This window comes from Rhamphochromis longiceps, linkage group LG2 (genome assembly GCF_057381845.1).
Source record: "Rhamphochromis longiceps isolate RC_006_pf linkage group LG2, R_longiceps_female_GT1.1, whole genome shotgun sequence".
Lineage (NCBI taxonomy): Eukaryota > Metazoa > Chordata > Actinopteri > Cichliformes > Cichlidae > Rhamphochromis > Rhamphochromis longiceps.
In genome coordinates, this window is record NC_140558.1 from 35,069,679 (window position 1) to 35,094,044 (window position 24,366).

General features: G+C 43.1%; 3 protein-coding genes across 5 annotated transcripts in view; all 3 read right to left on the bottom strand.

Moving 5' to 3' along the window:
- The window catches only part of kcnip1a (Kv channel interacting protein 1 a), a 55,166-nt gene that overhangs the window by 8,823 nt on the left and 21,977 nt on the right, over positions 1 to 24,366 (bottom strand). The window lies entirely within an intron of this gene.
- LOC146677726 (uncharacterized) lies at positions 6,205 to 9,084 on the bottom strand. Its single transcript, XM_085425382.1, has 3 exons — positions 7,177 to 9,084; positions 7,013 to 7,093; positions 6,205 to 6,524 (listed from the first exon to the last, which is right to left on the bottom strand). The coding sequence occupies exon 1, from the start codon at positions 9,064 to 9,066 to the stop codon at positions 7,588 to 7,590; it is 1,479 nt and encodes a 492-aa protein (XP_085281508.1). The 5' UTR covers positions 9,067 to 9,084; the 3' UTR covers positions 6,205 to 6,524; positions 7,013 to 7,093; positions 7,177 to 7,587.
- On the bottom strand, positions 11,524 to 15,481 carry LOC146677727 (zinc finger CCHC domain-containing protein 18-like). The gene is made up of 3 exons (XM_085425369.1): positions 15,123 to 15,481; positions 14,959 to 15,039; positions 11,524 to 14,470 (listed from the first exon to the last, which is right to left on the bottom strand). Exon 3 carries the CDS (start codon positions 13,956 to 13,958, stop codon positions 12,279 to 12,281), a length of 1,680 nt encoding a protein of 559 aa, XP_085281495.1. The 5' UTR covers positions 13,959 to 14,470; positions 14,959 to 15,039; positions 15,123 to 15,481; the 3' UTR covers positions 11,524 to 12,278.

Sequence of the window (24,366 nt, forward strand, 5' to 3'; positions counted from 1 at the left end):
TAATGGCTCCCATTAAGACACACAGTCAGCTTCAAACAACAGACGGCCTAATTCACCACAAAGTGACTTTTCTAAACATACCTTTCATATACCGTACTCTATAATATAAACAGCACTTTGTATAAATCAGTACCTATGAATACAGGCACTGAGAGAACATCTATTCTAATTTGCCCTGTGGGCTTTATAAAAATTGCAGCAAGCCTGAATAACAAGAGTATTGGGAACTATAAGAACTGCTATAACCTTTGTGGACCACCAGGGGGTAGCAAAACCTAACACAGAGAACAGTACCATGATTGCTAAAAATGTGATGCACATTTTAATGTTTAGCTTTCTCATAGAATATCAGTGCAGTGACCAATTTGATAAGCTGAACAAAGATTTTTGCTCAAATGCGATTTATTTTAATGCATCCACACAATCAAAATCACAGTGAAAAAAAGACTAAATTGTAAATTCTGTGCTCTTAACAAGATGGCACTCATTTAAAGTCTTTATGTGTATGCAAAGAGAAGCTTCACTAGCCAACTGAGCTGAAGTACAGCCGCTGACTTGCAGACTGCAGGGGGCTCTGCCGTATCAAGAGGTTTCCCACAGAGTTGTCGATTGCAGGTTTGCTTTATTTACTGTTGTGAAATTACAGTAGCAGTGCTGGGGAAAATTTAATTTAGCGGCAAGAGTAGAATTTAATCCAATTTGTCAGACATTTGCTCATTAGTATAAATGATTAAGTGTAGTTTAAGTTGTGTTCATTAGCTGTCTTCACTGGGATTTCTGTTGGGATATTATACACAGGTACAGCGAAACAACAAACACCCTGCAACACATGTTACACACCAGAATAACAAGCTGACACCAGATTATTAGTGGAAAGTTGAGAAGGCGTTTATTTTATAGCAGACAGAATACTAAACAGATTTGAATCTGCTGCAGGTTCTTTCCCCCGCCCTTTAAGCCAAGTTTCAGTGACCAGATTTAGAATATCTCCTCTCTATGGCACTGCGCAGATGCAAGAGCATAGAAGAAAAACCTCAGAACAAAATGGACAAACAGAGCAGTCTATAGCTTGACTCACAGGGACTACTAATACTACACTGACCTCATTATTCTAAATTTTTGCCATGATTATAACAGCATAAATATGACAGAGGATAAAGAAATGCAAAAAGGGTCTACTTTAAAGGTATAGTGTGTAAAATATTACCACTAGATGTCAGTAGATTGTAGCAAACTGAAATCTGTTTTCTCATTTGTAGTGAGTGTAGGCTTTTATTCCGCTGTTTACCTCATCTGTCAATACATCTATTTAATCTGCAGGAGGCTATATAAACTTTGAAAGGGGTCGACGAGTCAGTAAAACTCAGTTCTTCTCAATGACAGCGATGCTGAGGTGAGTTTTTGAGGATATTGTGAAGTTTTCTGTCAGTAAGCACTGTTGCATTTGGTGTTAGCTGCAGTTAGCCTATATTAGCCCCTGTTAGCTGCTGTTTGCTAGCATTAGTGAAACTTTCTTTGAAGTGGCTCTAACAGTGTTGGACTTGGACATTAAGTGAATAAACTCTCATACAATGTGAGGAAGTAATCAAACTGTTTATCAGAAGGAAAGTGTGATTTTTAGGACACTAGAACCCAACATTAGCTGGCATTATTTTAGCTTATAAGGAGCTGTTTTTGATATTTAGCTTGCTTGTTATCAGAGAGGGTGAAATGTCTAATCTGCTGACAATAAATAATTGCATCAATACTGGGAATGAATAAGCATGTTTATGAATGTTTTGGGGTGTTACCGCCTTGAATTCAGTTGAGGAAATGTGGCGTGAGGAGAGGAGGAAGATGATGAAGTGGAAATGAGGGAGGAAACAGAAGTGGAAGAGGAAGAGAATGACATAGTGAGAAAGAGTTGATGAAAATATGCATTTACAAATACTAAATGGCCACAGATAGCTTGAAAGAGCTATTTACGAGTTATTTATGAGCTTTCACAAACTAGTGTCCTCTCCTGCGTATGTTTAATGGCTTAATTCTACATCTAAGTCTATGACAATATATCAGTTTATTGCTAGATAAGATTGGTAGATACCTTTAACACACTATCGTCTAACACTTCACCGAGTGAAGCTGTCATAGGACAGGTATCAATCCATCACAGGGCTTCATATGATATTCAGTGAAATAATACTTTTGCATGGACAACCTACCATCAATCCTTTGAAGCCTCTAACTTCAACAATAACTGAGTTTACTAACAAACAGCTAACAGTTTCCATTTGGCATATGCTCACCATCTTTGTTTACGCTCACGTGCACACATCCACACACAGTTGGCAAGCTCCGCGCAGGCTGTTAGGAGTTTTTACTGATGCGCGAGAGGATGGAGACAGTGTGGAAAAAACAAAGACAGAGCAGCCTTGTACAAAGGTATTTTCTAATTCTACTAACTACAACTGTTCAATTTGGCACACATTTCTATTTGGGAATACAAAAAAAAATACAGCACTTTAACAATCCTGTCATTTTCATAAAAATCTGCCTAAATCAGTAAATATGATTTTTTATGATTTTTTAATATGATGTTTCTCAGAGAGAAAAACAGTTTAATACATTTAAGGAAGCAGAGGACTAATAGATTTTGAAGCAAAGAGGAACACGCTTCAAAAACAAAGTAACACACACAGACTTGCTAATTTCATACTAATTCTACTCTACTGTAGCTAATCCTCTTCATCCAAGCAGTGATTTATAAGGTACAGAGAAAATGAATGTGCTCAGTGAGAATTTCACAATCGACAACATTTTGGACACATCAATACACAGTCACAACATGTACTGAATTACAAAGCTATTATTGATTAGTTTTGAAGCATTACAAAACAATAAAATAGATAGTGCTACGCTGTGTTGAGCACATTGAATATTTGAAGTAATTGCTACAGTGTTCTTGTTTGGTTCCCGATCAGAGGAAAACACTGAGCTCGAGCATTATGCTGCTCCAGTAAAACAGAAAATGAGTTACTAGAAATAGACTGTGTACACGAGCTTGTGTGATCTTCTTCCTTGGTTAGCAGTTAAGATCCAAAGTTACTTTTAAGTTCATTTCACAATGTAAATTCATTATAACATGTCTACAGATGTAAACTAACATTGAATTTAGGAGATATCACCCAGTTCTACATATCTAATCCCAACTCATTGTCTTTACTCTACATAGAGTTCAAAACCTCATTGTGAGCCTTTGCGGGATTATTATCAAATGTAAAAGGAGTCTTCTGATTCAGGAAACCTCCTTTTAAACACATGAAAGTGCGTAGTGGTGGAATATATCTGGTCATATAACTTCTGTAAAGTTTTCATTGAACAGGTGAGGTCTAGAAACCTACATCATCCGTGTTCCACAACAAAATCTGCAAACTTAGCAGATAAAGAAAGCCTAAATAAACCCAACCTAGAAAGCAACCTCGAGAACTTCACTTCCATCTGCTGCATAACCTATTATAAACCGTGGTGTCTGACAGTGACCAACAGCCTGAGCCCATTTTTTTCAGAGCTTGTTCAGAGTGTTAAGCGGTGGCCTGAGCTGCCAGCAAAGAAAGACTACCTGTCACTCTCCCCAACAAGCACTCTAACACAAAAAAAGCCCCTCTTACGTCTGTACACACCCTCTTCCTAAAGCCCATGGAGAGGATTTAATTCCTAACTTTCTCCTGACCACTCCTGCCTCTGGTATTTAATGCTGCGCTAATTTCTTCTGCATCTCTTCCTTTCTTCTGTTTCCCACTGATTCCTTCTTTCTCCTCCATTTCTTATCTCCCCCCCTCTGCCAAACTCTCCTCTCAGTCCGCCACTCTATCTATGCCATGCTCTCTCTTTCTTTCTAGTACCGTGTCCTGTAATCCTTGCCAGAAAGTATCTCATTTGCATAATCTGAATTAGCCTAATCTGTCATCCTGGCCGGCTAAAGAGGAGTTTCTCTTACCGGCCTCTGCATGGTGGAGCGTGCTTTCCAAGAAAGAGGCAACTTAAATAGCTGCAAGCAACAGTATAAACCCCGGAAAAGCTGAATATATAATCATGTTTCACGCAGTGAATTTAAACCCTCATTCTGAAACATATTGTTTTCCATAGTCAATATTCAAGTCATGGGACATAAGGCCAATCCTTTACTGGCTTTTCAGTGCTTCACTGAAGGTCCAGTGACTTGTTATATTTGGGGACACACACATAAACACAGAAAAATACATTTATCCAGTCACATGGGCTAAAAACAAGGCAGAAATCCAGAGTTATTGACGAACAAAGCATTTAAGCACCCGTGTGTGTAAAACAACAAACACTCACACATATCACTGCTTGGATACTGACCTTCAGCCTGCTGAAGGATGACTGTTTGGATTGCTAAAGTATGTTCAAACAGACACAGGAAAGTGTGTCACTTTTTTTTTTTGGCTACTGTTGATTATGTTTTCAAAGAGGGAGTTATAAATACGGCTCATTTAGACACACATAGCAGCACGCCAGTATTGATTTTTGAGTAAACATATGTCTAGACTCCGAATCTGCAGAACACACAAACACACACACACACAGGCAGAGACACACTGCTGGATGCCAAGAGGATGAGGATGATGAGATGACTTAATAAGCACTCACACCAGCTAATGGGAGTGTGGGTGATGCAGAGAGGGAGCAAATGAGAGAAAGAACAGCAGCATAAAAGTGAGAGGGGAGGAAAGGAGCGGTATGGAGCAGATTATGATGGTGGTGGCGGCATGCGAGAGTGTGGTGGGGAAAAATTAGAAGAAAGTAAGATGAAGAGGGACAAATGTGGGAGGGAGAAATGGGGGAAACAACTGGGAGTAGAAAAAGCAGTGGGAGGATGTGAAACTGAAAAAAAAACATTAAGAGGAAGAGGTTCAGGGGCTGGTAGGGATGAAGCAACTAGCAAAACAAAAGAAAGATAAGAGGGAGAGAGAGATTGACAGAAAATAAAAGGATAGAGGGAGATTGAGACAACATTGCTGCAAGGAGTAAGTAAGGGAGGCAGTGAAAAATGGAAAATTCACCAGGGAGTGGAAAAAAATATGCCAGGTGAAAATTCTTCTGGAGAGATGAGTTGTCAGAGGCCACCACAACAGATGAGGAGGAAAACAGGCGCGAGCCTGCCAGACAAAACCATGCAGACAAGACAGTAGGAGAAAACTCCCACCAGAAAGAGCCTGTCAGAAAAAGGAAGAAAAAACAACTTGGCAGAAAATAAAGGAAGTTGAGAGAACAACACGCAGCCTTGATGAAAACAGACAGTCCAGACAGGCATGTAAATATTCAAGCAGGTGCAGGACACGAACGCGGCGAGGGTATTTTCTGTCATGACACAGGAGTGATGAGCTCATGCCCAGAAGATCAATCATGTAGAAATTTAATCTCACAATATTATAGCCATGCACTGTCCCCCATTTTCAGTGTTGCTGTCAGTGTTGTGAGGATAAGTTATCTGCAACACCAAAGAAAGAAACGGGCGCCTGCATGCATACAAGCCCCGCCGCACTAATCCCGCATAAAGCTAACATGTCAGAGTAGGAGAAAGATGCTGAAGTAACAACAGCTGAATTACACACAATTCTCTCCCCCTCCAACCCCAAATAGCTTCACAGCTCCACATCCCATTCTTTTTTATCTCTTCGCTGGGTATTTGTGGATGTAAAAAGACTTGTTTTCATTTGCAGCAAGAGTCAGATTTCATGCGTTTCCACAACTTAAGTGCATCAACAATCAAAATAGCAACAAATTTACGCCTAGCTTTTTTTTGGTTTTGAACACCCTTAGGGAAAAGTGTTTGTCTGAGCTAGTGGTGGAGTGGAAGAGCTTATTCAAAAGATGAAGCCAGCCATATGCACTGATTTGGAAAAGGTCCTGCTTGGACAGAAAACTGATAACAGTCTGCCTTGACAAATAAGTTTAAATGACTATTAATAGGGGGTAGGGTTGGGGATTTTTTTTTTCCGTCTGGCACTGATCTCCTGCTCACTGTGCCCATTCATTGTAGTAGCCACATTAGATTTGTAAGTGTAACCAACTTTAAGGTATAAAGGTGAATTACAGCGCAATAATTACTTGGGCTCGTAATAAGACCCTGGCCAGAATCAGAAGACACCAAATTCGTATGGAGCCAAAGTATTGAGCAGCAATAATGACCTGGACACAATGTTAACTTTTGAGTAGCCACTCTTGTATTGTTACAAAGTATAACAGGTATTTGTCCAATTTGTACAGATAAAGTATAAAATAAAATAAATAGTGTGCACACTCAACAAAATAAAAGTACTCGTTGGGGCCCTTTAAGAATTTAGAGTTAAGCTGGCGATAGCCAACTTCAAAGGTCCTTGTGAGTGTAACTGGAATGTATGAGTGTGTGGTGTGTATCTTCTTTGGGGTAGATCGTCCTCAAAGTGGTTGGCTCGCCATCTATCACAACCAGAATATCGTCCTGGTCCTTGGACTTTTCCGTCCTCTCCAAAAAACCTGACCTATAATCCAGGTCATAAAATGTACATTCTAATCAGTCTGTTTCAGATGCATTGTTTAAGGTTAAAATACAAAATCAAAATATTGCATCACCTCATATTCATTGCATCAACATCTTAAATCTTATCAAATCTCACAGTTCTGTTGTACAACATTCAATTTTCAAGCATATCAAATATGAGAACTAAACATCTAAGTTGCTCAAATATTTCTCTATTCATGTAAACATTAATTAAACAATACTTATGGTAAGTAACCATTGACACTCAAAATACAATACACCATAACAAATTCAGAACTATGTGCAAATAAGCAACAAAATATACATATGAGTTCAGTTCAGAGGCATTAAAGCAGTGTGCTTAATTTCTCCACGCTATAGGCCTATTCGTGAGAGAGAAATGCACTAAAAATTACCCTCTAGATTACTTTAAACTCACAGTGAACTGACAAAAATTAGCTTTAGAGCAGCTAAGAACATGTTGCTCACCGTTGCTCTGTTTCACAAAAGCCCAACACACACTGGCGTTGGAATTGCAGCAGCTCTCCGGATGAAAGGTGAGTGGTTAGCCTGTGAGACACCGAGCTAGCATTAGCATGATCGCGACGGTAAGTCTCTACAAGTTTTTTCCATCAGAATAACACTCGTCTTACCGACGTTGCCTCTCTCCTTCATCCAGCCACTCGACTCCGGACTTCCAGCAGGTAAGTAGGCTGGTTTTCCTTCCTCTCAATCCTGAGTTTTCCTCTCTTTTGTCCGTGGATTTCTCGGTTTGAGTAGCAGATGCCTCCACTCCTCTTGCTGAGATAAGAAAAACCCGGGACACCATGCACCTCCACCTCACTTCCTGGCTGACAGGGTCAATGCGGCCTGGGTAGGCTCTGATTGGTTGCTGAGCTAGGTGCCCTCACGTGGGGTGAACTGAGAGGTGCATTCAATGGTCATAGGAAATACGACGCTTGTTGATGTGGACAGTTAATATAAAGAGAATAAGTATGATATTTTTCATCTGGGCTACACCCTCCCCTCCTGAACTCATGCACGTCCCTGTGCATGGTAGACAGTTAAATGATGATTATTTGACGGGTCAAGGAAGAGGGCGAAGCAGGCTCTTCACCATCACTGATGACATCGGCCCAAGCTGAAGACAGTCCTTGCAAGAATGATTTTGCTGCAGTGATCAGAGGATTGCCTAGCTCCGTATAGTCAAGCCGTCGTGGCGGACGACGGTTTCTCTCAGATCTCCTTACAGAATCATTTGTATCCATGTTTTCCCTTGTATCCACTGGGACTATCTCCTCCACTCTCTCCTCAGAATTCGCACCTCTGGTGCCAGCCTCCTGAAATGGAAGTTGCCTTTCTTGGACGTCTGGGTCATCAACAGGTGAGTCAGTTTCAGTTAAGGTTATTTCATCCACTTGTTCGGTCGGTGTGACTCCATTGGTAGATAAGTACTCAGTATCATCTGTAGTACTGTTAGGCATATCAGGTATGTTGCCAAAATCAGATTGGCTGTCAAAAACAGGTGGGTTGTCAATATCAGGAACATTTACAGGACTCTCACTCACTGTGTGGACAGGGGAACTCAACCAAACAGGAATGAGCAAATCATCTTCTTCGTCTGAGGAGTTCTCTTCCTCTAGCGCTGGATTTGCACGGGTTCTTGGCCTGCGTGACACTGGCTTCTGTACATGCTCACTGCCTTCCTCCACAGGTAGGTAGCCACATGGTAGCAACAGATCCCGGTGTAGTGTTCTTAGGGGACCATCTTTGTTTTCAGGCTTAACTGTATATACTGGGAGGTTGCCTGCCCTTTTCACCACTACATGCACAGTGTGTTCCCACTTGTCTGAAATCTTATGTTTGCCCCGGATACGGACATTCCTGACCAATACCCGATCTCCAGCTTCCAAGTCTGATGCAGTTACATGTCTGTCAAACCTCATTTTGTTCTTGTGAGCCATCTTTGCAGCCTTGTCCATAGCTAACTTGTAGCTTTCTTTGAGACGTGACTTGAGTTTTTGCACATATTCAGAGTGAGATGAGTGTTGTTCCTCTTGCACTGGCAGGTTGAATGCAAGGTCAACTGGCAACCGAGGTTGGCGTCCGAACATCAGTTCGTACGGGGAGAAACCAGTCACTTCATTCCTGGTGCAGTTATAAGCGTGGACCAGGGGTCTTACATGGTCACGCCAACAGGACTTATCTTGATCACGGAGAGTTCCCAACATATCAAGCAAGGTACGATTAAATCGTTCCACAGGATTGCCCCTAGGATGGTATGGGGTTGTCCTCACCTTGTGGATACCAGCCACCTGACAGAGCTCCTTGATTGTGCGGGACTCGAAATCTGGACCCTGGTCACTATGCAATTTTTCTGGGATGCCATAGTGTACCATAAAGTTCTCCCACAGACACCTTGCCACTGTGCGGGCCTTTTGATTAGGTGTTGGGATAGCAACTGCAAATTTAGTGAAGTGGTCCGTGATCACCAATATATCTTTGGTTCCACTCCTGTCAGCTTCCAGGGACAAGAAGTCCATGCACAAGAGTTCAAGAGGTCGTGTCGTATTAATGCTGACCAAGGGGGCCGCTCTTTCAGGCCGTGCCTTCCTCCGCACGCACCTGCCACACGTCTTCACTTTCCTTTCCACGTCCAAAGCCATCCTTGGCCAATAAAATCTTGACCTTACAAGGTCCAGTGTACGGTCGACTCCCATGTGACCCATATGGTCATGCAGGCTGGTGAGAACTGTGTTGCGAAGCTCAGCTGGAAGTACAAGCTGGTAGGTTTTCTGGGACCCCTCTTGGCGTCGCCGGTACAAGACATTGTTGCGGAGCTCAAGACGGTTAAGCTCTCGGAGGAGCAGTGGAAGCTCAGGGAGCTGTGTGCGCACGGTTGGAGGTGGTGTGTCCCCATATTCGATCTGAGAAATAACATGCTTTATACACTGATCGGCTCTTTGCTCGTCTGCCAGCTCTGCCTCAGTTAGATGGGGAATGGTTGGCAGACCTCCAAACTGTTCCTCTTGCCCATAGCTATCAGGTACAGCACTAGGAGACACAGCAAGCACCTCCACCAAGGCAACACAATCTGCATCTGCCTCTCTTTCATTGTCAGGACTGACGCTGTAGGTGAACTGCCTCTCACAGATTGCTTTCACCACAGACTGATTTACAGCATTGATGTTGTCTGGATCACAAAGGTGATCTTGAGTGAACTGTTGTATGCGTTCAATCTCTTTTTGTGATTTCAGGTCGTCCGCTAGCCCTCCGTGTGGTCTGCGTGATAATCCATCCGCATCTCCATTCTGCTTCCCTGGACGATAGAGGAGTTTGAAAGAGAATGTGGACAGTGCTGCTAGCCACCTATAGCTAGTTGCGTCAAGTTTTGCTGAAGTCAGAATGTAAGTCAGCGGATTACTATCCGTTACAACAGTGAAGTGGTTGCCGTAGAGATAGTCGCTGAACTTTTCTGTAACTGACCACTTGAGCGCCAGAAACTCCAACTTGTGCGCTGGATAGCGATTTTCGCTCCGTGACAGCCCTCTACTTGCATAGCCTATGACTCTAAGTTGTCCCTCTTGCTCCTGATACAATACAGCACCAAGCCCGGTGGTACTGGCGTCGGTGTGCAGTATATAGGGTTTCTGGGGGTCAGCGAAGGCAAGTACAGGGGCAGTGGTGAGACTTTGGATGACTGACTCGAAGGCTTCCTGGCAAGCTGGCGTCCAGCGACCTCCGAAAGGGTCTTTTGGGTCATGGTACTGATGTGCACTTTGTCTTGCGTTTACTTTTGATTTCTTGTGGCTAGGTGGGTACCCCGAAGTTAAGTTGTGGAGAGGTTTCACAATGCTGGAATACCCCTTAACGAACCTTCTATAATACCCAGCAAAACCAAGGAATGACTTTAACTCTCGCAGGGTCTGTGGGACAGGCCATGTTTTAAGGGCCGAAATCTTCTCAGGGTCAGTCCGAACTCCATTTCTGGAGACCACATGTCCCAGATAACGGACTGAAGTCTGGAAGAAGACACATTTCTCTGGTGACAGCTTTAACCCAAACTCTTTTAGACGAGTGAGCACTTTCATGAGTCTTTCTTCGTGTTCCTCAAGGGTTCGGGAGAATACTATCACGTCATCAAGAAAGACCAATGCATCCTTCAAATGCATATCCCCCATGCACCGCTCCATTAACCGCTGGAACGTGCTGGGGGCGTTCGTTACACCCTGAGGCATTCTGTTGAACTCCCAGAAGCCGAGAGGGCACACAAAGGCCGTCTTTGGTTTGTCTGCTTCTTCGACCTCGATCTGGTAGTACCCTGATTTTAGATCAAGAACAGAGAACCACTGTGAACCATTGAGGGCTGAGAATGTGTCCTCTAGCTTCGGAAGGCTGTACGCATCTTTTATAGTCTGAAGGTTTAGACGCCTATAATCGATGCACAACCGGACTTGGCCGTTCTTTTTCCGGACTACCACTATGGGTGACGCAAATGGGGACTCTGACTCTCTAATAACTCCTGCATCAAGGAGTTCCTGAATGTGCTTCCGGACAGCCTCAATGTCCCGTGGGTGGATTGGCCGGGCACGTAGTTTGAAAGGCGTGCCATCCGAAAGTTTTATATGATGTCGCACCTGGTCCGTCCGGCCAAAATCCAGGTCGTGCTGTGCAAACACCTCAGGCATGCCGCTGAGCTGCTGAGTGATGCGCTGTTTCCATTCCAATGGAACTGGGGAGTCACCAAAATTGAAGGTTATGGTGGGCTCTTGGAAAGACGGAGTGTCTGGAGTTCTCTGGGATAATTCTGACTGTTTGGTCTTGTTGTGTTCCTTTAATAGGATGGTCTGATAAGCACTAACCTCTGCAATAGTACACTTGGCAGGGATGACAATGTCGTGGTCAGACTCGTTGCTTATAACAACTGGCAACTTGTGGGGCCGCCGCTGGGGAAAGTCCACCAGACCGGCTTTAAGTAGCAGGCCACCGGGCAAGGGGGACGATGATGGGTACTCAATTACAACTGATTTTTCATCCTGAAGGCCCTCGCCAAGGGCGACTCCCTCCACCACTACAGTTGAACCAGCTGGAATGACTTGAGGCATCTTGCCAAGTAGCTTCACTACCCCCTGATGGGTGTCACTTGTCTGCTTCCGTCTCAACTCAATGATTTTGAAGACTACTTTGTAGCCATGTGGGAGGGGTTGACGATTGGCTAAGTCAGTCTCTGAGTAGATGTCGAACAGTACATCTAGGGTGTTTGTGCCTATGAGCATGAGGGATTGTGAAGTGTCAGGGACGATTAAAGCAAGTGTGTTTACATCTACTGGAACACCTATAAAGTCCTTTGGAAAAGTTATGGTCATTTCTATATAGCCAAAGTAAGGCACTAGCTGGCCATTAGCACCTTCCACTTCTAAGAGGTCATGTAGTGGCTTGATCTTTTGCTCTGAAAGGTGCTGCTGGTAAAATGACTCAGGAACAGTGGTAACTTGGGAGCCTGAGTCAAGAAGACAGTTGACTTCTTCACCTCTCACAGTCACTTGAGCTGTACTTCTGGTACCAATCAACTGTTTAGGGAGTTGGAAAGATTGGTTCTGCTCTGAATGGTTTAAGCCAGAACATGTTTGTGCTTTGACAGTCTTTGCTGGGGTACTTACTTTGTTAACCTCAGCTGTGATTTTGTCACCATTGTTTACGTCTGAGGGACGTTGTTGACTCTCCTCAGCTCCTGTTTGTCCCACAACAGGAACTGTTAGATGTTTAAAGGTGAATCTGTACAATCTCGCGCTTCCCACTGGCGTTGTTTCTCCTCCAACTGCTTCTTTTTTTCTGCTACTAGGTTGGGGTTAACGGGGTCAACACAGCATGGAGCGATATGTCCATCTTCACCGCAGTTGAAACAATACCAGGGCTTGGGTCTGCCCCTTTGCCTCTTTGAAGTCTGTCTTTGCATACGTCCATCTACACCATGTGGCTTTGACATCTTACTCTGCGGCTTCCCTGCAGGGTCCTTGCTGTTTGCAAACTTTGTTTTTTTCTGTGACATGAATGTAGTTAGTTGACTTTGCAGACTCGCCACCTGCTTTCGCAGATCCTCAATAGCAGCAATGCTACTCCCATGTTTCTCCTCTGGTTCACAAACATGTGCACCCTGGAACTGTAACTGAGTTCTCTGCTTTGTGGTGCCAATGTGTTTTCTCATACGGTTAGTTTTTGCTTGCTGTCGATCTTCCTCAGAGCGAATCATTAACAACAGGTCTGAGAATTGGGGTGGGCTGCTCTTCTTTTGCTCAAGTTGCAGGGCGCTGAGTAGGTCGTTGTCCCAACATCCCCTGCAGAACTGTTTAAGTAGATGTTTGTCCACTTCTTCACATGCGACTCCCCCCCTCTTCGTGGCTCTGTTTAACGCTAGCTGTAGCCGGTGAAGGTAAGTGGATGACTTCTCACCTGGATCTTGAAGGGTGTTCAGGAATTGAGCGAAAAGTTCCTCGCCATCTTCTACAGTGCCAAAGGCTGAATCTAGAAGCTGCAAATAAGTCACAGGTGGTGACTCAGGCCGCAAACTCTTAACTATATCAGCTGCTGGTGGGAGCAGGCTCTCATGGATCTTTCTGGATATTTGCAGGGGGGACATGCTGGGATCATTTTGGAGCAGTTCAATTTGTGTGCGCCATGTGTCATAATCAGTTTCATTGTTAGGTCTGGGAACCTTACCGGAGAAGGAACGGAGTCTCACCTGGGACTGGATGTGTGGGACAACATCTTGCCTTCGTACGATATGCTCTACCACAACCTTCTGAATGTCAGGTGGGTTCAAGTCACTTACTGAGAGGGACGCTGCTCTCCTTCCATTAGTGAGGGGAACATCATCAGTGGCACTAGTATCACTTGGTGTAACATCTGAATGTGAGGTGTGACACTGTCGCTCTTTAGGAGCGGGCGGAGATACAACAGTGGTCTCGACATACGTGGGAGAAGGTTCTTCAGTGGTAGGTCGCATGGCTTCAACATCCTCCCCAATCTGACACATCATCTCCTTCAGCACCTCACCGTAGTCTTTGCCACTCAGCTTGGCTAGTTCCTTGAGTTCCGCCAAGTAGGTTTTTGTAACATTACTCCCAACCGTGGTAGTGTACATGCTACTGAGTGTTTTAATTTCATAGACAACGCTGGGATCAGCTTGTGCTGTGTATGTGTATGGTAAACGAGGTTCTAAACCTTCTAAGGCTGAACTGCTAGAGTATTCTACGATCAGGTTTTGGTAGAAGTTGGACAGTGAATCATCAACAAAAAGGACTCTTGTGATTTTACCATACTGTTTCAGAAAGTCAATGACCTGTTCATCTTTCTCAGATACCTGTGTTATCCCAGCGACAACAACCGCATTAGGTATTTTGACACCAGACTTTTGTATGAAATCCATGCTGGTCATTGCCTCAATATTGATGCTCAAATCAATTGGCTCCTGGCTGGCTCGCCACTTCTGTAACCAACTTTAAGGTATAAAGGTGAATTACAGCGCAATAATTACTTGGGCTCGTAATAAGACCCTGGCCAGAATCAGAAGACACCAAATTCGTATGGAGCCAAAGTATTGAGCAGCAATAATGACCTGGACACAATGTTAACTTTTGAGTAGCCACTCTTGTATTGTTACAAAGTATAACAGGTATTTGTCCAATTTGTACAGATAAAGTATAAAATAAAATAAATAGTGTGCACACTCAACAAAATAAAAGTACTCGTTGGGGCCCTTTAAGAATTTAGAGTTAAGCTGGCGATAGCCAACTTCAAAGGTCCTTGTGAGTGTAACTGGAATGTATGAGTGTGTGGTGTGTATCTTCTTTGGGGTAGATCGTCCTCAAAGTGGTTGGCTCGCCATCTATCACAACCAGAATATCGTCCTGGTCCTTGGACTTTTCCGTCCTCTCCAAAAAACCTGACCTATAATCCAGGTCATAAAATGTACATTCTAATCAGTCTGTTTCAGATGCATTGTTTAAGGTTAAAATACAAAATCAAAATATTGCATCACCTCATATTCATTGCATCAACATCTTAAATCTTATCAAATCTCACAGTTCTGTTGTACAACATTCAATTTTCAAGCATATCAAATATGAGAACTAAACATCTAAGTTGCTCAAATATTTCTCTATTCATGTAAACATTAATTAAACAATACTTATGGTAAGTAACCATTGACACTCAAAATACAATACACCATAACAAATTCAGAACTATGTGCAAATAAGCAACAAAATATACATATGAGTTCAGTTCAGAGGCATTAAAGCAGTGTGCTTAATTTCTCCACGCTATAGGCCTATTCGTGAGAGAGAAATGCACTAAAAATTACCCTCTAGATTACTTTAAACTCACAGTGAACTGACAAAAATTAGCTTTAGAGCAGCTAAGAACATGTTGCTCACCGTTGCTCTGTTTCACAAAAGCCCAACACACACTGGCGTTGGAATTGCAGCAGCTCTCCGGATGAAAGGTGAGTGGTTAGCCTGTGAGACACCGAGCTAGCATTAGCATGATCGCGACGGTAAGTCTCTACAAGTTTTTTCCATCAGAATAACACTCGTCTTACCGACGTTGCCTCTCTCCTTCATCCAGCCACTCGACTCCGGACTTCCAGCAGGTAAGTAGGCTGGTTTTCCTTCCTCTCAATCCTGAGTTTTCCTCTCTTTTGTCCGTGGATTTCTCGGTTTGAGTAGCAGATGCCTCCACTCCTCTTGCTGAGATAAGAAAAACCCGGGACACCATGCACCTCCACCTCACTTCCTGGCTGACAGGGTCAATGCGGCCTGGGTAGGCTCTGATTGGTTGCTGAGCTAGGTGCCCTCACGTGGGGTGAACTGAGAGGTGCATTCAATGGTCATAGGAAATACGACGCTTGTTGATGTGGACAGTTAATATAAAGAGAATAAGTATGATATTTTTCATCTGGGCTACATAAGACTTACATAAAAGAGGTTTACAGGATTTCTTTTTTAGAATGAGTAACGAGGGAGTAAAACATTTCTTACAGGCAACAGGTTTTCATACATCCCGCTTCTCGCTTCATCTGCAAATTTGCATCTCTCACTATCTGAGTCTCTTTCACGTGGCCTTGACTTACTTAGGAAAACCCCAATCTCATCAAAAAAAAAACCAAACCCCACCCCACCCACCCCAAACCCCACATCTTTTGTTGCCATGGTTACGGTGCTTCCAAGGTAACAGCAAGACAGAAAAGCAGTGTGTGAGCAGAGTGACAAATACCTTCGACATGTGTGTGTTTACCAGTGTCGAGGCTCGCGTCTGAGCATGCAGCCAGACAGACAGACAGAGCAGCACGCGTGCGCACGCACAGACCAAAAAAAAGAGAAAGAAAAAAAAAAAGAGCCAGCTCTTAGATTCCTCCCTCGGTTTGCTGTGTCAAAAAAAGATAAGCTCAACAACAATCACCTGGGTGCACAGACACTGCCTGGCTGAAAGTTTGTTGTAGAATAAACAGATTCACTTTTTTGTTTCCACTGGGAACACCTGTTGGTCTCTACATTTCTTCCTTTCTCTCTCTCGACAAACCATCTGCTCCCCTTCTTTCACTGCATCTCAACTGAAATACCGGCAGTTATTAATCTTCGCTCTGCAGCTTTTCGTACCTGCGCTGTATACATTGTGCCGGAGTGAGCGTGTGTGTGAAAGCCACAACGACAACACACTGTCAAAAGTTTCACCGCCCGTATGCGTGCATCCATGTGCCGATTAGAAAAAGAGAGAAAAAAACCCCACATTATGTTTGTGTGTTTTGTGTGTGTGAGTATGTCTATGCGTGCGTTCATGTTTGTGTGTGTATTCCCTCACCCCTGGATGGCCTCCTCTGCTTGGTCTGCATGGTCAACGTGCCCACCACAGCCCCCATGTTTGCCGCCGTCGTTGTGGAAACAAGTGCGTCTGTGTGTTGAAGTCTGTGTCTCTTCGTCACGTGTTTCAGCAGCTAGAACGCACACGCACGCACTCCCTCGCCCTCTTTCCTCCTCTCATCCTCTCCTCCTCTCTCTCCACCTCCTCTCTCAATGGCTGCTCTAGGCAGAAACCCTCCTTCCATCATCCCCTCTTTCATCCTTTCACACTTCATCTTGTGGCGCTCCTCCTCTCTTTCTCTCTCTCACTCTCGCCCCCTTTCTCCCCAAACTCCTTCACTCCCTCCCTCCCCTCCCTCCCTGCTCCTTGTTTTTCATTAGGGGCTGTAGTTGCCCTCCCTCTTTCCATTTCTCTCCCTCCCTCTCTCTCCATCTATCACCCTCCCACCCTCACAGCGAGGCAAGAGCCCGAGAGGAGCATCAGTGATTCAGTATGAAATCGCCAGGATGTTGATTCACTAAATTATAAATTAATATTAGTATACCCATTGACTTGTCGATGATAACGCCGCATGAATCGCTCTGAACAAAACAACAAACATGCCCTGTTACATCCGCACACGTAAACGCATCTGTTTCCTTCTAAAGGAGAACAAATATGCAAATAGATACTTGCTCAAACACTGACTGGAGAGGTAAATATGAATCATGGAGCGAAGGGGAAACACGTGAATGTGACGGGAATTACGAAGAGCCCTGAGCTTTGCTTCCTCAGCATTGCGATTTGTTCACGAAAAGGCCACTTTAGTCCATCAGCACCTCCGCTGACTTCATCCATCGCTCTTGTTAATCCATCCTTACCCACGAGCAGGATGGATAAAGGAATGGAAAGTGAGTGAATGAGTGAGGGAGCGTGTGTGTGGTGGCAGATTGGCTTCACGGGTCAGGAGAAACAGCTGAAAGTCATGGATGTGAGAAAAGAGAGAGATTAAAGTGAGAGGAGGCAAAGGATGAGAAGAGTGAGATATTTAATATGGCTCTAATAGAGGGATCAAGACGAGTGTCAGATAATATTGCAGGAGTGTGTGCTATTCCCTTTAAGAGCTGCACACACAAAGATGAAATCACATTTTAATTACAGACTAATCGATACAAACAAAGTAGACCACTCTAAGTGAGGGAAGTGTGAGAAGAACAGGAAGACAGTCACAGATGACAAACCAAATGTGCTGCACATGAAAGACTGAAGACTGTAAGCAGAAACGCCACTTTATGAAAATACTCAGTTAAAAGTAAAATTCCAAAGAGTAAATATAATTATGTACAGTTTTAAAGTGAAATCTTATTTACACTTTTTTATGGTCCTCGGTCTGTGACCCAGCATTTTAAGTTTAGAAGTTTCACTTTAGTTCTTTGATGTTTGACTCTTAGTTTGTGGTATTTTGGCGTTTCGTGGTATAGTTTGTTGGTGTTTCTTTTTTTACTTTCTCAGGCGAGTGGTTAGAGTTTTTTTGGATTCTATTCTTGTTTTAGTTTATTTTACATTCCCTGTGTTTTCTGTGTCTCGTGTTAAGTTTTACCTCCCAGTGTCTCCTCATCAGATTTAGTTCAGCTGTATGTTTCTCCTCAGGTGTCTCCACTCTAACCTCATCTCCTCTTGCGTATTTGAACCCTCAGTTTGTTTGTGTTCTTTGTTGTATCCTCCATCATGCTGTGTGCTCCCTTGGTCTGTGCTTCCCTGTGACTCAGAGGATTTGCTTCCTGGCGCGAGCCCTGCCTCGTTTTTGTAATTTGTTTGAAAGGCTTCAGAATTAAAGCTGTTTTTTTTAGTTTCTTGTCTTGCGAGTCCTGCATTTGGATCTACCGACAAAGTCCCATCCAAAATGCCACAGTCACTCCATGGCTACTTTAAACCTGAAGTCTACAACTTTCTGCCAGGTGGTGCTGTGCTGGACTGCACTGCATTCATTAATGTGAAAACATTTTTTTTCTCTTAAAAGTGTGTCCTTAATGTGCATATCTTTTGTTTCAGCCTACACAATTTACCATACATAAGGGATCTTTACACAATATCAGTTGATAGACTGGTCAAAGTGTAATCCACCTCGCGCCCAGTGTAAGGTTGGATAGCGTCTAACTCCACTGTGTAATCAGATTGAATCAAATTAGACAAACAGTTCAGAAAATACTTGAATGGATGGTTATTAAGCATCATGAGAAAGAGTAACTGTAAATTTTTGTCCCAGCTCAATCAGCAGCTCATGTGGAACTGCAGAGGAGGAGGTGAACAGTTTTATGTCCCAAGGAATCAATAATCTGTCACTGTTATCACCCATCTTTGCTGTGATAAAGATCCCTCACAAACAGATGTGCTTCTTAAGGAAACTTCGGAAGTCTTTTGCAGAACTTTTTTGTAGAACAGCTATAGAAAGCATCCTCACTAGCAACATCACACCCACCCCATCCCAGCCTGTTCACCCTACAGGCCATCTGGCAAGTGAGACAGAAGTTTTGTTAAATGGTAAAATGGTAAATGGCCTGCATTTGTATAGCGCTTTTCTAGTCCCTAAGGACCCCAAAGCGCTTCACACTACATTCAGTCATTCACCCATTCACACACCCATTCACACACTGGCGATGGCAAGCTACATTGTAGCCACAGCTGCCCTGGGGCGCACTGACAGAGGCGAGGCTGCCGGACACTGGTGCCACCGGGCCCTCTGACCACCACCAGTAGGCAAACATGGGGTTAGTATCTTGCCCAAGGATATTTGGCATGCAGCCAGGAGGCAGCCTGGGATCGAACCACCGACTTTCTGATTAGTGGCTGACCTGCTCTGCCACCTGAGCTACAGCCACCCCTGTTGTTATGCAACCGCGTTATATAATGATAATTAAAATGGATATTAAACTGGTGACATCAATCAATAAAATATCCAGTTATCATACCTGTCAAATGACTGTAGAGAGCAGAGGCTGCGAATCCTACATACAGCTCATACAGCTCTCGCGTAATCGTCCCTGTGCTTGTTGATGGCAAGAAATACAGGAATGAAGCTTCCACTAGGGCACGACATGTAAAAATTGCACTATTAGCTGGTTATGGTTTTCTTCTTCGTCTTCTTTGTCGATAAAATCTTTTTTTCCTTTCTCACTACATGGGGGGAAAAAAATATTGTTTAGTAGAGATGCAGTTGTTTCCACAAATGTTTTTTTAGTAAACGATTTGGAAAATAGTCACAGTGTCCTTTTATATCAAGCCAGCAGTCCGTAGTAGTAATGCCTCCGCAAATGTGGCAGCAGCTTCAAAAACGGGGCACTTTTTTGCCTGCCGATGGTGAATAATGAACAAAGCGAGACTGTTAGGAAGCCATATGGGCAGATTTAGCAGAAAAGATTTAGTTTGGTGAGCAAAGGAAACTGCAATCTGCTTTTGTAAAAATGTGCTCATGAATGCGCTGATGCATTTTTTTTTCTTCACAACAGCTAGAAAGACAGAATGGACAGCAGTGGGGTGTAATGCTTTCACCCTGCCTACACACACATGGAAACACACATATGGTTACTCACACAAAGAGGCACACATATACACACACATACATTTTGCACATGCATCAAGCATGGGCAGAAAGACTGTCTGATGAGGTCTCTGTGGATGCTAGTGGCATCCAAATGACATGCAGTCGGCACAGTAGAGCATAATCATTTCCTGCCACACACACAAACTGCTCTTCCGCTTTGCTTGCCCTGCTATATAACTGACTGCCTGAATTGTGCCTATAGGATTTTACAGGCTATCAGAGTTATTCCCTTCTATCTTCACTGCAGCCTACTTCTTCTTTAGCCTTAAACTATGTCTATCCATCTCTCGACACCTCCTTTTCTATGAATTTGTCTTCCGGCGCACAGCCCTCGCCAGTACACCTATATCTTGCCATCTCTCCCCATAAATCTCTGCGCTTGTATCAGCCTAGTGTTTCTGTCGTTTCAAACAGTGTTCCCAGCTTGTTCCAATCTCAAATCTCCGTCCCTCCCTATCTCCCCGCGGTCTCTGACAGGCCTGTTTCCACACGTTGACAGAAACGTTTCTCCATCTAGTAATCATTTCAAAGTCTGTCTGTAGAGCAGAGAGAAAGGAGTGAAAGGTTGGAGTGTGTGTGATTGTTTTTATGCTTGTGTGTATAATATTGGTACAGAACTGCCTGGTGTTTCCCTGCAGGCATGTGAGTGAATGGCTGCAGACTGTTTTACAAGACCCCTGTCAGACTTTAAAGGAAAGATGATATGAGACAGAAGCGAGGAGAGAACAGCAAGAGCAGGAAGAGGTGTGTATATATATATATATATATATGTGTGTGTGTGTGTGTGTGTGTGTGTGTGTGTGTGTGTGTGTGTGTGTGTGTGTGTGTGTGTGTGTGTGTGTGTGACTCTTTCAAAAATGCATGTAAGGAGGAAGGAAAAAGCAGCAGAATTACAGATGGAAGCATATTTGTCAATAAAGGATGAAGAAGGAAAAAAAATCAGGAGGAAGAAGCATACCAGAAGAGCTTCCAGCGGGAGATTAGAGTGCGATGCAGAGAGAGAATGAAAGAGTAAGAAGTGGGTAACAAGAGCCAGGAGAGTGGGCGAGTGGTATTGCAAGAAAGAAAAGGCAGAGGAGAGCAAGTGGGACATGCAAACATCACATTTCCAGAGATGAGGACGGTGGAACAAAAGAAATTAGGGAAAAAACCAGGGGAGGGAAAATAAAACTCTGAAGATTTTGATTAAGATTCAAATGCTTTTGGAAGCTTTAGAAAATCAAGCGAATAAAGTCAAATCTGCACATTCAGACCCACCTCAGTGCTAACTTGCAGTGGGAAAAACCCCCCATAAAAACACCTGCTTCTCCACATGAAGGATTCATCCCAAGAGTTATAGATTATGAATCAATCATGGCAAACAAAGCTTTGGCAATTACTCATCAGGGGCATCGCGGCTTTGAACAGGGGACATGTCTATTAAGAAAAATCAATACTAATATCTATCGCTATTGAAATGACTTCTCACACAGACGCTTCCCTGTATCTTTATTAGCAAATGCATCCTGAGTCTCTTACAGGCGCCCATCAAAGAATGGAAAAAAAGGGGATAATTAAAGGAGGCTCTGCAATTGATCTGTTTTTATCAAGGGAGAGGGGTAAAAGCAAGAAAAACAAGAGGGATGGAGGATGGTATGCAAACAAATGGAAAGCAAGGAGGAAGGATAGACATTAAAGAGAAGTAAAGCACAAAAGAGTGAGACAAAGCAGAAGATAAAATGTGAATGTGGCAGATGTTTAAAGAAGATTCAATGAAGAGAGAGAGAGAAAAGTGAGCAGAGGAAGTAGCTTAGTTGAGCTAAGTTGTTAGTCTTACAGCTAACTGGACTGACCTGGGATGTGAGGTCTTTGTAAACATGGCAAAGGAAGCAGGAATAGGAAGATATTCGTATTTGACATTGAGATGTTAGAGGAGATTTTTTAACCATCAGTGGAAAAAAAAAACAAGATTTGAGGTCAGTCTGGATGTGCAGCTAAAGCTGACAGCATTTCATTGATTAAAATAGATGACGGTCCATTAAGTGATTGATAGTTAATAGGGAAAGTACTCAATTTTAAACATGGTAGCTCGTGTTTATTTCTTGCCATCCTGAGTATATGAAGAATATGTATCAAATGCATGACAGCTGTGACTCACTAACCCGATTAGTATAAGGTCACTCTGAGGTACTTGCAGTTAGGGCATCCTGTCAGAAAGGATTTCATTTTACTTTACTTGCAGTTTGGTTATGTTCAGGCAAAAACAGGAGCAGCGTGACAGAAACGGTAGATACAGGCACGGATAAGAATGTCAGTGATTGTAACGATGTCCACCATATATTCTTTTCCTTGCAGAGTTTATTTCATCTAATAGGTAATTGATTCTTTTCATCTTATCTTAGTCTTGGCTTCTCACTGCAGTGCAGCTCTTTATTTCTCAGGGGTCGCAAAACAAACTCTGAGACATGGGTTCACTTGGTGACAGGCGGTCTGTTTGTAGTCTGTTTTTTCTCAATTCTCTGCTGTTCCACTTAAAATGTACAAGAGATTTGTATTTATGTTATTTTAACCCTGAAACAGTTTCATAGTGCACTTCATAATATCTGCACCAATACAAAAACACTTTCTGTAGCGCTTGGTCTGAAAGCGTATGTGCTAAATCTAATTTTGGATTCATTTGCAAAAAAGACGGAACACAAGGCGTTGCCTCTTTGCTCTGTACTTTTTACAAACTAGGCTCAGTGGACAGATTAAGTGCCTGTATTGCTACCAAGTGATGTCTGTTATCCACTGAAACCAGAGCAACTTTGATCTGAATATAAATTCACGTTCTTTTGGCATTAAATGCGACATTGGCAACATTTGCTACTCTCATTATACGAGTGCCATTTCAGCTGTCATATTAATTTAGCTCAAGTGATGTGCATCACTGCTGTCATATCTGTGCATACAGACTGAACCATATAGTCAGGACTAAGTAGCTATCTATATTCATCATCTCCATTTCTCTCATTGGCGCCGGTATTACAAAGGCCTGGAGGCAAGCACAAGGCTGAACGGTCTACAGAGATAAATTGCATGGAAAATATTGTTTATCTTTGAAGAACTATGCAAAGCATTTGCCTGCAAATATTATGCAAATGAATTATCCTTATATATACAGTGTGCTGATTTTTTCTTATATAATATAATGCCTGAATGTGGGTTTAATTTGGAACACCGACAAAGAATCTTCAATTACGGTCACATTTTTTTTTAAAAAGTGGAAAGCATGTTTGCTGCGAATATCTGCACGGCACAAACTTGAATGTAAAGAAATATGGGAGCTGAGGTTCTACGGCAGTATCGCAATCGCATCATTGCGCCTATAAACAACACACAGACACACATGTGCTTTGGGCATGAGATTAAGCAGAAAGCTGTTTTCGTGATGCCATGTGCCTAATAAAGCTCTTTTGCTGTCCTAATTGGCCCTTTTGGTCTACTTCTTTTGATGTCTGGGGATGAGAGAGAGAGGTGGAAACTATAAAGCCCATTAAAGATACAGAGATCCTCTCTTCTCAACCCTTTAGCCCTGCAGCAGATGGAAACGTTGAGCCAAACGCACTTGTTCTCCAGAAGACCCACATGCACAAACGCATTATATTTGCATGTATTCTACCGCCCCGAAACTAAAAGCCAACATGATTAGCAAAACTTCAAACAGCTGGAGTGATCTTAGAGTAGGACAAGGCTGTACTGTGCAAAACTCAGAACACAAAGAGATGCGAGGGTTCGAGAGAGCGAAAGAGGAAGGAACCAAGAGATAAACAGCAAAGCTGGCCGAAAAGCCATAGATCAAGAAGGGAACTGTGTTGCGAATACAAAGGGAAGACTTGAAGGGACCAACACATGAAAGACAAAATGAGAAGGTGAAATGAGGTGAAAGTGTGCAAGACAAAGAGAGAGACAGGAAGAGAAAGAAAATTCACTTGACAAAGTGAGCGGGCATAGAGAACTGAAAGCAAAGGCAGAAACAAATGGAGCAAACAGGAACGGGAGATGAATCTGTTTGCAAAGGTGCAGCTTTTGTAGTTTATAACCGCTGGGAAATATTTCATAGGAAAAGAGTAGTTTGTGTACAAGCAATGGATAAATGTCTTTTTTTCCCCAGGTGAAAAAAGACACATACTGATAAATGCCTTAATCCCAGCCTATGGCTATATGAGCCAGTGAGGGCAATGGCTAATAACTCAGCCTTCAAGCTTCCCTTGTGGAACAGCTATGACTTTATGTAGGCCACAGCATTAGTTTGACTTCATTTAGAAACCCACACTGAAAGCAAAAGCACCCACTATAGTTGTGTAGTTTAGCAACTCGTTTTAATTCATTCCAGTCAATTCATCACCACAATATGTGCTGGATAGGACTGTAAATGGACTGCATT